The sequence below is a fragment of the Amblyomma maculatum genome, chromosome 2 (assembly GCF_055883805.1).
Source record: "Amblyomma maculatum isolate TAMU_Amacu chromosome 2, ASM5588380v1, whole genome shotgun sequence".
NCBI classification, from domain to species: domain Eukaryota; kingdom Metazoa; phylum Arthropoda; class Arachnida; order Ixodida; family Ixodidae; genus Amblyomma; species Amblyomma maculatum.
The window spans coordinates 39488294-39503995 of NC_139345.1; the positions used below are offsets into that span (position 1 = coordinate 39488294).

The window sequence follows — 15702 nt, forward strand, 5'->3', positions numbered from 1 at the left end:
CTGGGTGTTCTATCTGATAGAGAATCGCAGCTTAAAACACCATGCTCTGACATCCAGTTACAAACCATCCAGTCCGAGCTAAGGGGCCGGCATAGCAGCTAGAAATGAGAAAACAACCTTTTTCATTTTTGCGCATACAAAGCTAATTACGTAATACAAAAAGCTGCCATGCACCATTCTAGTGGTAATCGAGTGATTACGGGAGTGGAACAGGGAAATGCAGATAATGCGCCAATGCGACTCAAGTTAATCTGCAGTCGTCTGTGTGAAAATTTGCTGTGCGTATCTTTTAATTTTGTTTATCGCTTTGGTGTATGCAGAGCTATTATTTCGTCCCTGCTTATTGCGACCAGGGTGCGTGTACTCACGGGGCTCCAGGCGGACGTGTGCCACTCGGGTGCGCAGGGCGTGTCGCAGGGCTCGGAGACGAGTGGCTTCTCGGCATGGCCGCAGTGTCCCTCGGGCAGCACCGTCGTCCAGCGTCCCCCCTGCTGGCCCACGCACAACACCTGCCGCTCGCGGGTCCCGTTGCCGCATCCGGGAAGACACTGCCGTGAAACGCGTAGAAAAACGCGTGCGTGGTGAAAGGAAGCACAGTAAGAAGATAGCGCAGATCTCACACATACGACACCTTACTACTGTATGAGGTGCCCTACAATATGAGGTATAGGAGATGCTTAACTGGTCGACTGACGTGATTGCTTGCGTACATAATCCGTTTATCTGAAATCATTTCCAGTGGTGTATGAGTTACTCTCTACATTACTCTGACTGCGCGAGACTTCTGCACACCGCTTATAGTACTGTATATCCGACAGGACATCCGCCAAACCACTTTCAGCAGGTTTTAAGAAACCGCTACACAGTTTTCACGACCAGCCAAAGAGGAAAAAGTACGCAAAACCTCTCGAAGTAACCGTTTATTTCTATGGTTAGTAATTTAATAAACAAAATTAAAAGAGACTAAGCCAGTATAAGGCTCAACCAAACACTCGGCAAAAGGCGCCAATGGTCGCCGCAGAGCAAAAAAAAAATTTTATCAGTTCAGTTTAACCGCAAAGAACTTTTCAAGAAAAACAATTCGTTCACAACTTATTTGCATTCCCTGACCTGCCCAGAAAATTATTTAGCGTGATGAGGAATACGCCAGGCCCTTTTATTTTACTTTTTTTTTTTCTCGAATGAAGAGGGTCTGACCTGGTAAGAGTTTGATGAAAAAATCAGAACTCAACATGTCAATTTTAGTTCATAAAAATCTAACCTTTGCCTGTTATTTCTACATAAAAATTAAATTTACAATAAAATAAGAACTAAATTACTATCTAAATTTAACATTAAAAAAAAGACACCTAACATCATTTTGAGCTGAACGTATATATTTGAGTTTGATTTAAATGTTAAACATTGGGTGGAAAGTACATAAACCGTTTTCTTTTGCTTAATATGTGCAGAATTGATTCGAAGCGAGGCGTGGAAGGCAGCTGTAGTGTATAGGCAGCAGTGTGTAGAAAAAGTCATTGGTAGTCCGCGTGACTTGTAAGCAATTCTGAAAGTGTTTGTTTCAAAGGCGGATTTATATTCTTTCCCCATCTTCTTCAAGTTCAGTTAACATAGATGCTTTATTATCAGATAAGGGAGCGGTTTGCTTCTCCGCTTCCTTTTCGCTTAAACCTTTTCATGGTCTGATTTCACGACATGCGGAATACAGACAGACCGCAGGAGAGCCGCAAGATTGCTGTCCTCATAATCTGCAGCAAGTTTAAACGATGACGTTTGACAAGTATAGTGATGGAGGAATAAAAGTGAGACTAAAGTGGAGCGGGGAACACGAGAAATGCTCAGAGAGACCTCCATTTTAAGTTATTGTCACGTGGTGGTAACTACACCGCGAACCACAAAGGAGCAGTTTGACGTGGCAAACGAATTCTTTACGGGGCTGACTTGTGCCCACAAAGAATTGAACTCGGCGATGGTGGTAGCAACAAGAATGCTAGGCGACCACCGAAGAGCAGAATGTCTGCCGCTCTCGGCCGCGCTCCATTTGAAGCCAGCCAGGAACCATCGAGATAAAGCGTCAAAACAACTGGGACAATACGGAACACTGTGGAAGCAGTTGCGAGCGGATGATATCATTAGAGGTAAATTGTAGTCGAATCTCGTGTCATGCCCAAACTGATGAAGCGCGTGTCGGCGGCTTCAAGCATAAGGAAAAGAAAAATTGCAAAGGTTGGTGCCGATCTGTACAAAGCTTACCTTTGACCAGGGGCCTACGAACCAGGACCCTGTGCACAGCTCAAGACATGTCTGCTGGGATGAAGGCCTGTCGAGTACGTCGCATTCATTGTGACCGGGGACGCAGAACACTCGTCTCCTCTGGACACCAGGGACACACTTGACGGAACACTGCGTAAAGACGGCGGAAACCTCCTGAGCAACGCATACACTTACTGAATGCGTCGCTACTGCCTTTAGGCCCTAATCTGCAATGATTCACGCTGTGTTAAATACCGATATCGCACGCCGCGGTTCCCACGACTGCACCGTGAGCAGATTCGTAAACATTCTGGAGCAGAACAACTTGCCCCCAGTGGCTGGTGCCATCATTATTAAAATAAATCAGGCTACGTCACTGCCCGAGGAAGGTCTCTCAGCGAGAGGCTCTAATCTTCCCATCATGCTAACCTACCACTCCAATCAATCAACAACACCTCCTCTACCAGTCACCTATGTATTGTCCATTTTTTTTTAGTAACTTTAATGATGTTACGTTGCCTAAATCGAAGAGAGAAAGGCACCATTCCCTCTCTCAAACATCATAACACATTATCCCCCGACAATAACACCATCGCAAACATATAGGGCGCTCTGAGATTGCCATGCAGCTCGCGATGGTCTCGGTGCCCTTGACAGAGCGAGCTAATACTTAATCAAGATACTTTGTTGGGCGAGTTGGTACTTATTCATTATTAATTTAAAACAGCGCGAACACGAAGACAAAGGGCAAGATAAAAAAAAGCCACAGTACAAGCGCTGACTCACAACTATGCCTAAGCCCTTTACTCCAAGGCCCAGAAAAAACAAACATGAAGAAAACGAAACAATCACGTGAAACAACCCCTAGGTTCACCTGCAGCACAAAAATAAATTATTAATTAATAAATTTAAATTAATAATGACTAATACTTAATAATGGCTATGAGTCACAAACGGCTTTAGTTACGCACCTCAGACCAGGCGGAGAAGAACCAGGTGCTCGTGCATGGAGGCATCTCGCACACTTCTTCGGTGCTGGGCTTCTTGGACCCCTTGCAGGCCGACTCGTCGAGTCCCGGTCCGCAGCTGACCTCCCTCTTGCGCAGACCCTTGCCGCACTCACTGCTGCACTGCGGGCACAAGGAAGGTGTGGGTTGGCACAAGAAGTAGCGATACAGTGTGGGCAAGTATAACACCACGTCTTGATATGGTTAATGGCAATAATCACTGCTTCCGTTGCTTTCAAGAATTTTCTCATACTTGAGGGCACAAAAGGTCACTCACTATACCAAAGCTACCTGCGACCACAGAGATGCTAAAAACACTTCGTTCCTTATTCCCGTGGCCTTAGTTTGTGTTTATTCGCCTCTGATACGTTCGTGAACTTTCGTCTGATATCTCTTTGTGCTTGTGTATTGTTCTAAATTATTGCGCTTGTTGTGCTTGACCTCGTGTTGTTGCAGTTGTTGCAATCCGTAGCTTTTTTTTCCTACCCTGCAATCAGTAGCTTTTATTTTTCGCAGATTTGCGTTTTTTTTCCTACTCGGATAAAATACCTGTATGGGAAACAGCGTAAATAGTAAATAAATACAATCTGAGATAATTAGCAACGACCGTTACTTTGACATTTTGCCAGTAGCGCTCACCCGCTGAAGTTAATATAAGTCAATTGTCTTGCAGCGTATCCCTGAATGCTTTCTACTATCTAAATTTTAACTGTTGACATAAACAGCTAACTTGTGAACTTTTATGATCAGTTAATAAGAATTGCATGTGCGTTAACGTTGTGGTAGTTCCTCACAAGTATATACTATGTCACTTTATCGAATTATGACAATATTAGTGTTTTTCGCGACCGTCATGCTTTTTGGTGTGAACGGGGTTGTCCTACGCTTCAAAAGCCACTTCCTAGTAAGTTGCCTTTGAGCAAAATGAGCAGGGCTCCACTTTCAATGCAAACCAGGGGTGTTGTGGAGCAGACGATACTTTCTTTGCTAATCCATTTTTATCATCAGCTGCGCCAACTAACAAAACCTGACAGTAACGGGGGCACCACGCCTCTTGAGGCAGTGAAGGACAACTAAATAATTAAAATGGTCATCGGCATAAAATATTTGCATTATCTGACACACTCACAGCCGTTGCGGTGATGAAATATTCTTCTAAACTACGAGCAGAATTCGGTATATTGAAAGTGCACGTTTCTGAAACATCAAATTAGATGCCAGAACACTCGTGCTGCCATCCTTATTTGTGTGCCTACCTTTCCCCAGGGGCCGATGTACCACGTGGTGGCACAGGGCCCTAGCTTGCAGGGCCGCACGGAAGGTGGCTTCTCATAGTTTGTGCTCTGTTGGCACGCAGAGTCTCGCAGGGCTCCGCCCCTGAGCCCGACACAGACCACGGTGCGGCGTTGGATGCCGTCGCCACACGAGACCGAACAAGCGGACCAGTCAGAAGTCACCTGCCAACGTGGTTGACCGTCCATGTCTCCAGTGCCGCCACTGCGGGCACTGGAGAGCAGAGAGAGGAAAGGCGAATTGAAGGTAAGAGAAGGAAAAGGGGAGAAGAATAAAGAATGGGAAGGAAGAAAGACAGGGGGAAGAAAGAAAAATATGAAATCTTTACTGTCAGCTAGTACTAAGCTGGTAGCATGAGGAATCCATAGTAGAGAGCTTTAATTATTCAGACCATCCGGAGTGATTGCTTGACGCATCTGATTTATTTCATATCCATAAACAAGACTGCACAAGCTGCTCAAAGGCAACTTGATTGGAGCCGGTTTCGCTACATTGGTTGGAGCAATGCGGAAAGAACACTTTCCATCGTTAACTGACAGAACTAAAAAATCACAACAGTATAACCTGCAAAGCTTTTAAAAACATAAAATAGAACAAATAAAGAACATAATAAGAATTTACAAGAAAATTCTAAAGAAATCATGTGCGAACTTGCGACAGAATAAAAATACCAGAACAGAGCAGCCATGAATGCTAAAATACTTTATACAGAAATGTTGCAGAATAGTTATGGGCATTGATAACACTACCCGGGTCAAGTTAAATTTGTTTCTGTCGACGACATCTTCATGAAGACCGTGAGCTTTTTCTCAGCAGCACGACGCCTCAGTCATCAAGTGCACCCCAGACGGTGGAGACGTAAGCGGTCTTCTCCGCATCAAGCCTCGCAAAGCAGTTAAGCCAGCTTTCAGCACAGCTCTCCACTCGGATGGCTCGCTGGTCTGGAACGAGGTTTACTAGCCCTGCCTAGCTAGCTCGAGTGGTGCAGCATGTTTGAGTGATCGGCATGTTTGCACCTGGTAAAACGGCAAATTCGACACACTGCAGTGGTGCATTGGTAGTGTGTAATATTGTTTATTTTCATGGGCAATCAAAAATATTGATTTTGAGCAGTTTACCAAAACGTGAATGGTGAAGTGACGTGCTGTCCGCTTGTTTCCTGATTATTGAAGTTGAGCTGCCGCATAGGTGTAATAAACGGGACTGCGGCCATAGTACGACGTCTGAATATCGCTCAGTTGCCCAGAATATATGTGGCTCGATTGTGTGACAGCTTCTTAGACCTTACCTCTGGCGCCACTTCGCGATCGCACTCAGGGGTCAGCAAGCAAATGGTTAATGCACCCTGAAGTGATACTGCACGGATGTCGAAGCGGGAACGACTTAACGCAAACAAGGCATGCTCACCGGTCGGCCGGGCAGGGTTGCATGTTGCACGGCACCGGCTGTGGAGGAATCGGCGGCATCCTGGGCGGTGCCAGGTTCGAGCAGAGATCCTCAGGCACCGGTGCTCCGCTCGAGGCCAGCACACAACTCGCCACCATCTGCTGAATCCCTGCAGCATATTTTGCGTTCCCAGTCTACACTGCCAGGCCACTACTTTGCCGCTTGTTACAAACAGCAAGTTTCTAAAATTCCGCTAGACTAGGTTCAGTGTCGGGTGAATTTAGGAATTCAAAGGGGCGTTCGGTAGGACCTGGCGGCCTCTTTCTGAGTATATTTGAATATGTTACCGTCTTCTGTGGCTCATGCCACGTCATTGCGACTTCAGAGAATTTATCGAAATAACATTGTCCAGATTCTTTGGCAAACAAAACAGAGCAGGTTTTTCACAAGGCGGATAAGTTGCCCATAACGTTATTTCGCGAAGGGTTTTGAAAAGAACCGCCGAAGTCGAATGCCACGTAGATGTATAACGCACCTATATATACTTTTTGGCCCACTTGTACAGGTCAAGTATTATTCCTCAATTTCATCATAAAGTTGCATCCTGTACTTTGCACCAGATTGTAAGGCCCATGCTGGTCAGATTATAAAGCCCTGGACCTGTATTTTATAAGAATCCTCTGTTTCACTGCTATTTGAATTTGACGAACTCATTTCCTACTCATTCGGAGTGGCGTGAGCGTGGAGGCTGCGTTATACGAAAGGAGCAAGCGGCCAATCATAGAAATTATGAACAGCGAGGAAGAGCGTGTCCAACTCAAGCCTTTGACACCAGCCGGACAATTCGGTTAACCACTGGTTCGATACGTAAACAATTTTGAGGTCTTGTTGTCAATGAGAAAATGGTCCCGCTGCTCCCCGAAGGTTTGTCACAGAACAACAGCGATCAGTACCAGAGGAACAAACTGTTTCGAAATAAAATAAAAGATTGAAAATCGTTCGCTAAATATATATTTTTACGTCCAGCTAAGGAAATTGGTTTCATTTAGCCGCGGTTAAAATTAGGCTTAGGCGGTGTCAAACTTCAGGATGATTACACTGCATTTATATTGTCTAATTGGATTATATGATAATATGGCTATGCTTGCACTACACAAGTTAGGCCTTAAGCACCTGTCAAATGTCGAATGAAAGGGAAAGTAAAATAAGCCGCAGTTGACTGTTTTCTGATATTGATACTACCTATTTGCAGCCTTGCTTTTTTTTCTTCAACTATGCCTATACTTAAATAAGTAGAGTAGAAGAAAAGAAAGTGCTGCTTCATTTCATTTGTTGCGCAACAAATACATCAAATTGTTATAACGCATTCTTTACTCATAAAGGCCAAATCATATGGGGCGTGGCTCGCCGGGGGTTACCTGTTCCGCATGTCTTGCTGCAAGCGAGCGCCACTTGCCATCGGTAGGGCCCCGTCTCGAGGACAGCGCGGGAGCGCAGGAACTGGCCGCCCTGCGGTGGCCCGTCCGCTGGCGGCACGGCGCCCTTGTTGGCTACGCGGCTGCTCACACTATAGCGGAACTTCACGCCCGGGTTGGGGCTGCGGAACACCAGCTGCATGGATGCCGGCACACGGCCATGTGGTCAGTGAGGGCAGCCACGCCATCGTTGAGACCAAGTGTCCGTTCTGTTAAAGACTGACGCTGTTCAATAGCTCAAAAGCTACAACGACCATTTCTGCTTCAGGAAGTGCACGAACACTATAACGGATCCGCAACAGTTACGCCAGTCATCTCGTGCTTTGCAATAGATTCTCAACATGAGTGAAGACCCTGAAACTGCACCGAATGACAGCTCGCGCTAGTTCTGGTCGGTTGTAATAGACGACAGTAACGCCACAGGCAGTAAGTCGCTAAAAGCCAGCATTCACAGCTTGAATTAGCCGAAAGCTGCTTCACAGTTCCGTCTAGCTGATGAAGCAGTGTCTCAAAGCGTGAAAAGCCGATGATGCTGTGTGACAAGCCATATTTGAAAATTTTACAAATGTTTTGTTTCTCGGCAACCTGATTATTTTCCTGAAGCCTGCTTGTGTAAATGTTAATGCGCAGTTCACGACAATATTCATTCTGGTTGAATATCTTCATTTTTTTTTTCATTGGTATGCCAATCCCAGGTAACGGCAGAAATAATAGTTAACACGCAGTTCAGTCTAGAATTTGGGGCTGGCTAACGAATAACGGGCTGTACTTGTAAGTGTACCCAGAAAAAAAAAAAAAAACGCTGCAAAATGAAGCCACTGCCGTTTCTACGCCCATGCGCATGTTTAAAGTTTAAACCTTGCGTCTTACGTGGCACGCTTATGGCAGATCGGTATGCTGCGCAGACATCAGGCCACAGTGACATCAGACGTCAGACGTCAGATATTAAAAAAAAAATATTTCAAATGAGACGTCAGGGCGCCAGCTAAGGGATAGTAGTCCATACCATAAGGTGGACGACCCTGGAGAGGGGTCCCCTGGCCTCCAACGTCTGGGAGCCGGTGTGCCTGTGGATGCGGTAGAGGAAGCGGGTGCCGGCGCCCGAGTACACCCCAGAAGGGTCCCCAGTGCTGGTATTGCCGTTCAGGATGAAGCGGCCGCTCTCGGCATCCCTAACAGCTGCGCGTACCGGATCAATCAATCAATCAATCAATCAATCAATCAATCAATCAATCAATCAATCAATCAATCAATCAATCAATCAATCAATCAATCAATCAATCAATCAATCAATCAACTTCGGTTTTCGTCAGCAGGGATTTCAAGAAAGGAGCATATGACGAGAGGCACCTACTAACGGCAAAAATGCAGCTTCGGAAGACAGGAAAGTGTATGCTCTCAGTACTGCCGGATTAGTCTCTTTCTTTTGCATTCGCTACAGACCTGTGGAATTCGTACAACCACATGTACTTATGAGGCAGTTTCTGACTACGCTTTTATTCAAGATAACGGCTACAAAAACCGATGCCGGAGAGGGAGTGCGTGGAATGCTGATGGATATCATGCAGACGTAGCGAAGTGATGCTTTATCTTGAACCCTCTGATATCCCTCACTGGTTAAACGCTGGTTAGGGGTTCGCATCACTAGCGCTGATATTCGCAGAAGAGAGAGAACTCTCACCGAGGCGGTTCCCCTCTGCCGTTGCCACCAAGCTGGCAGCGCCCCTGGGTATGGCCGCGATCACTTCGTAGTCCTTGGACAAGTTACGCAGCGTCAACAGGCCCGAAAAGGTGTGGCACGTGCTGTTGTCGCCGCCGCATACGCCGCACAGGTCGGCGCTACGCCGCGACCCCACCACGCCGTCGCACCCCACGGCCTGCAGAAGGCGACGAACCACGAAGGAATTGTTCCATGACTGTTCAAGAGACAACTCCCTACTCATTGAAGCAGTGATCAGGGTGTTTTAAAGCGCGATAGCATCAAAATAAATCAAAGATGACGCATGCGCAGTGTCTACTAAATCAGTAGAAACAATTGAATATAATGTATAAGAATGTGGCAGTATCCACCCCGAAGCCGACATAGGCACAGACACTCTCCCTAAGGCATTAAGATTTAGAAATAACAAGGGTAATGTGAATGAATTTGCGGTGGACACCATCAAAAATCACTTGGAAGAATGGTGAATAAAAAGCGGGGCGACAAAGTAAGGACCTAAGTTAAAAGTTAAGAAATGGTCAAAGGTAAAAGTAAAAAAATATTGTAGCTCACCAGAGTGGGAAATTTGTATGTAATACCGTAAAGGTAACAGATTGTTTATAGAAATACAAAAGAAAATACCGAGCATGATGGCACCTGCAACCACCACGTTTCAAAGGGGGCGCCTCTAACACATACATACATACATACATACATACATACATACATACATACATACATACATACATACATACATACATACATACATACATACATACATACATACATACATACATACATACATACATACATACATACATACATACATACATACATACATACATACATACATACATACATACATACATACATACATACATACATACATACATACATACATACATACATACATACATACATACATACATACATACATACAGTGTGCTTTGTGCGCTACCCTTAACTTGGCATACCCCCTTCACATAAGCGTTCGAGCTCAAGTTCCTTTCCTGGGCATAGTTGAATCCAGCGCGTCAGTCAGTAACAACAGCAAAGAACACGATAATACTTCCGTGGCTAGGGTGTCTTCCGGGGAACGTATGCAAATGTTTCACTGTTTTATGTTTTTTTTTTTTTTGGGTAGCCTCACCATAATATATGTACGTAACAGGTGCCCTCGGATCACAAGACAACAACGTTTTTTTTTTTTTTTGAAATGTAGTCCTGCAGGCTTCGAGGTACCCGATATAACGAAGGGCTCATATATAAAGGAAGACTCGGAAGACTTAGCTATAACGAAAGTCTTAGATATCACGGAAGCCTCGGATATGATGTAACGAAAGACTTGGATATAAGCCGAGTCAAAAAGGCCTACGTTTTCGTATTAAACCTATGCACAAAATTTTTTAGTACCTTCTCTTCTAAACTCCTTCTCCGCGCCCCTTTTGGCCACTGGCATGCTCTGCCTTAGATCATGGTGCCTAGAGGATACGTTAGTTGGTCGACGTCAGCTCGGGGCGCCACAACCGTCTCACCCATAGAAAGAGGGCCAGTGAAATGATTGAGAAATAATCGTGACGCAATTTGAAATAAAGTCACAAGCTAATCCGGAAATGAGTGGCGCAATGCTTTTCAGCTCGGATACGGTTCGCACACAAAAACGACAGCCCAGGCTCGCAGCCTTGAATGACGCACCGCGCTTTTAAAGCCTTGCATTCACTGCGACGAAGAAGGAGGTTTGGGTAATTAGGGCATAATTGCTCGTAACGAGTCTTGGCACCGTCCCCTATTATACCTATACCCGCCCAGCGTCACGCTTATTGGCAACCTCGCGTTTTTCAAATTAACTCCATACACGCGCCCGCGAGAGCAGATGGCCCTTCGTGACGCGACACGCGCATCGCTTGACGTATGGAGTGTTGTTCAACGCCGCGAAATCACTGAAACCGAAGACGAATGCTTCAAAGTGGCTGCCGGAAGATGCATTCCAGTGGCTGCTTCCAAGAGGGGAAAGGGAGGAAAGGGATAATGAGGGAAGAAGGACGGACGCGACCTCCAACGTCAAGATTGTGAACCACGCAGCATCGGTGGAAGCCTCACTCACCAGGCAGCTGCCAGTGATGCAGACGCGGTCGTCCAAGTCCCTCGAACAAGGGGTGCCGTCTCTAACCAGCTTGGCCAGGGTGGCGTAGAAGCGATGCCCCACCGGCTGACAATGTAGCTGGCAGTCGGCCGGAGCTGCGAGCAAAACCGAGTTAGCAACGACATTGTTCGTCTCTCACTGGCGTACGCGACACTCCCTCAGCTTGAGTTGGCACAACAGCGCGCGCTTGTTGGGCGCTGCTCGCGTTCGTGCGTAGTTAATGGACTCGCTTGTCTTGGCACGCGCCGACTATGGCCGGACGGGCGCGTGCTCTCAGCGGGACCAGCTTGAGCGCGCTGCGCATCGTCTCAGCTAGTTGGCCGAATGGCGCGCCGTGTGCCCTTGTACGCTATGCGGGCTGCTCTGTCGTGGCCCGGTTCGCGCAGAGTGACGTGTCCGTAAACAACGAAGCGATGGGCCGCGGACCGCGTATCAAGGCATCTTCTGAGTGGAGAGGCACGCAAGCGGAGAAACATGCAAATTTATCACGCGGAGTGATGTTGGTTCCATTCGCGACGGGCATGTGAGAGCTGACCCATATGTCTGGTTCGTCTGTGAGTTAAGTGTTGTTGGTGTCGTTCGGGTTGAGCCACAGGGTGCAAGGGTCATTTGTAATTTACTTAAAGGTTGATTTACTGCGGCTGCGAGGCTTGAATGCGCACCATTATTAAATCTCGTTTGCTTTAGCGATCTTCAACAGAAATAGCCAATAATCGATATATTCTGGCATTAGTTCCGTTTTCATCAAATAAGCAGCGGCCACAAAAATTCTTGACGTAATACATATCGTGCAAACACTTTCGATGGGACTTTGTTAGGAATAACGAGCGAAAGAACAGATTAAATTTCGCATCCTACCCTTTATTGGGTCTGAGCTCGCAATATTGAAAGTGACAGCAAGGCCAGATTCTCGTAGACGGCTCGATTGCCGTGACCATTCAGCGGCACCGGAGCTTTTCGTTTCCTTTTGTTTTGAGAGGATTAAGTTCACAGGCCTTCAATTTGCAGTGGAGAAGGGGCTGCGATCGTTCGGTTGGCTAACACATTTTACGCGCAACTGATACCCCTCCTTGAATGGACTACGTGTTTGGAATGGCACCAGGGGCACCTCATTTCAGCGTGGTCAGCGCTTTCCACTGCCCATTTCACTCACACGTGCATGACGAAAAGGGGGATAGTCTACTGGCACTATTGGCTCTAGTTTGCTGCCCATGTTGTAAGAGGGCATCCTCAACGGCTCAGATGAATCATTCTTGAGTGGTTGAGCGCACGAACGCGGCATCCACGTCTGAGCCACAGACACACACATACACACACACACACACACACACACACACACACACACACACACACACACACACACACACACACACACACACACACACACACACACACACACACACACACACACACACACACACACACACACACACACACACACACACACACACACACACACACACACACACACACACACACACACACACACACACACACACACACACACACACACACACACACACACACACACACACACACACACACACACACACACACACACACACACAAGAACACGAACCAATCCCCCGCGCAGAGAGCCGAAACACAGTGGCGCGCTGCCAAGATGGCTCACGACCCGCCGCTCTCATGCTGATAAGAGCGAGTCGTCGACCGGCACCAGTGCTCGCACCCCCTTCTGACCGATAGAGGACGCCAGGCAGCGTATAAATGAGCAAAAGACGAACGCAATTTATGATTCTCCGAACGCGCACCCCTCAAGGCGAGGTTACGAGACCGCGCGCAAGGCCATGCTGCCTTCCTTGCAGCTGCCTCCGCTGCGCCTTCATTGTCCTTCCGTCGTGCTCTGCTCGAGTGCTTCTGACACTCTGGCGACCGCGAACCGCGTACTTCCGTGCTGGGAGGATTCCTTTGCTGACAACGACGACACGCGCTCAAGTGGTGACTACTAGGGTATTTGACGACAGTGCATGAACGTTGCGCTTACTTGACGAGGCTGCGCGAATATATGCGAGTGAATAAGAGGGTCTCAGACTTATGCACCACTCTCTGTAACACGTTCGTGTTCCTAGCTGGTGTGCCTGATCTCGCGTTATTCTCGTATTTTCTGTGCAGATCATCGTGCCCTTCAGCAGTTGCTCAATGCTATGCATATTTGCTTGTGAGGTCGAATAAAGGAGAAGAAAGAGTCCCAATAAGGGGAGGGTGTGAGATTAGCTCTGCTCACAGAATGTCGCTGAGCTTACGAAACCCCTATCAACACCAGAGCAATTAACATAACATACTACCATAAGCACTGGCGTCAAACTTAAATTTAAAGCTGCCAAGTGCAAGGTCAAGTTTTCACAAAAGCCTCTCGTGGGGAAACCAGTAGAGTGGACTCACCCCTGAGGAACATTTTCCACGCGTACTTCTTGCCTCCGAAACTCATGTTGTCGAAGGCAGAGCACTGCTCTTGTCTCGGGTCGGTTTCGTTAGAGCTGCACGGCTGCAAAGGAGAGGAATAATACCGGCCGGGCAGAAGAAATTTATCACAATCATGTTATAAAAAAAAAAACAAAAAAAACACGCCGTAATATCATAAAACTTTAACACGAGAAAGTGAAGACACACTTTATAAGAACAAGCAGATGGGATAACGGTATCAGTAGGTACGGGATCTAATGTTCCGATACTTCTGGATCTTTGCTTGCTTTATGGCTCTATTATTGCATTTGCCGTCCTTTTGTAAAGCGAAAAATTAAGGGCATAGGCATCTCAGTTACGTATATATGCAGACATTTAGGCTTGAAGGTACCGTCTTTGTATATACAGCCCAGCGGGTTCCCTTCGGTCCCTGCAATGAGGCTCGTTGAGCCTCTCCAGCGTTCGCAGTCTCGCGAGGGACGAGGAACCCTCATGCTTTCCGAGCTTAGGTATTCCGAAAAAGCTTTTAGGGACCTTTTACAGGGAGTGCAGTCTATCTCCTTGGGCTGTATAATTTTGACAACTATCGACATTTGCCAAACGACAAGGAGGGAGGGGGGGGGGGGGGTGGCACCATCTTATTTTACAGCGAACTCTAGGTATGCTTCTAAATTATTGTCTTATGCCTTTTATGCTGAAACTAGGCAAGCTATCGCCTCATGCAAGCTTTCGAATGCATTATCTCCAGATAAATGATAAACCTACAATCGTTGAACGTACCTCAACCCCGCAGACGCGATAACGCTTAGCAGGACCACGGCAGCGACCGGCCTTCTTGCTGTTGCGTACCCGCCGATGCCTGCAAGTAGATAACAATAGAGGAACCGAGCAACGTGAACAAGTAGGAGGCGCTATTTAATTCACTGCGTAAAAATCCTTGCAAATGCCGTCGAGAGTAGTGATGATGATCGTGAAAGAGATTGGTGAAAAAAACGTACCGCGCTCAAGGGCGTCTCATTTTTGCTTCGGCACATGTCTCCTCATGACACCTCGGGGGCTCCTCAAGAGGTACCCGCTGAGAACTGAGAGAGTATCGCGCCTTTTAAGTTTTGTAAAAGTTCATCTACGTTCGCCTTCGCATTGACGCTGTTTCCGCCGAGAAATGAGATAACTTTGCGCCCTTTCACGTGCGACAAAACCAACGCGGAGTGATGGTTGCGCTGTTCCAGCGGCAGCGCAACATGTAGGTGTCGTTGCGCAATACGAAACTTCGTCTACTTTTGTTCTCTTCTCGGTTTGCCTGCATGTTTTCAGCTTCGCCTGTACACGTTCTCCGGTTCGGCGCCGTGTTCTCGCCGGGGCGGTGTGCGCCGATACGGGGGTAAAAGTATTTCATGCTTAAAAGGCTAGGACACTTTCCACAATGAGAGAGACAAAAATACACTGCTGAGTGTTTTTGTCTCTCTGTCTTGCCAGCTTCGCGCCATGACGTCGAGCAAGTAAAATTTTTTTTTTCTCACACCTAGTAGGCTTCGCGCCTATGCACTACTTACTATAAGTAGGGAATGAATCAGGAAACCGATGATGGGACGAAATTTCACTCTTATGTCGGAACAGATGAATCGGCAACTATTTGCTCTATCTGCCTTCCTCGACTCTACCTCGTAAACTGTTCATACCAGACTGGCTAGACATTTCTGCATAGAAGGCAGTTCTCAAGCGGCATACCTTAACAGGCGACGCGCCCTTGATATCCCCGGTCGCCTGCGGCTTTGCGAGTGCCTTCTATGTTTGTAAATACGGCGTTTGTGCATCCCTGTCTCTTCGGCTTCTGCAAAGCAATGGTGCTGTTAGCTGCGAAACGTCACCGGCGCCTTCAGGCGGTAGCGCCATTTCTTAGTTTTCCGCATTATGCAGCATAGCATGAACGTACTATGTGGTGCAACACAGACTTTAGTCTGGGTCTGCGGCGCCATGCATAACTCCTCCGACTACGTGCCAGAAGATTGCAAGTTCGAATCC

General features: G+C 47.0%; 1 protein-coding gene across 1 annotated transcript in view; it reads right to left on the reverse strand.

The window, feature by feature from the left end:
* The window catches only part of LOC146198445 (ADAMTS-like protein 4), a 61788-nt gene that overhangs the window by 8325 nt on the left and 37761 nt on the right, over positions 1 to 15702 (reverse strand). Inside the window, exons 4-14 of the mRNA XM_084593959.1 lie at positions 14461 to 14539; positions 13660 to 13762; positions 11218 to 11351; positions 9096 to 9291; positions 8421 to 8593; positions 7358 to 7550; positions 5961 to 6108; positions 4517 to 4766; positions 3225 to 3383; positions 2254 to 2403; positions 369 to 548 (exon numbers count right to left, since the gene is read on the reverse strand). Of these exons, the coding sequence (XP_084450085.1) occupies positions 369 to 548; positions 2254 to 2403; positions 3225 to 3383; positions 4517 to 4766; positions 5961 to 6108; positions 7358 to 7550; positions 8421 to 8593; positions 9096 to 9291; positions 11218 to 11351; positions 13660 to 13762; positions 14461 to 14539 (1765 nt within the window). The remainder of the gene's footprint in view (positions 1 to 368; positions 549 to 2253; positions 2404 to 3224; positions 3384 to 4516; positions 4767 to 5960; positions 6109 to 7357; positions 7551 to 8420; positions 8594 to 9095; positions 9292 to 11217; positions 11352 to 13659; positions 13763 to 14460; positions 14540 to 15702) is intronic.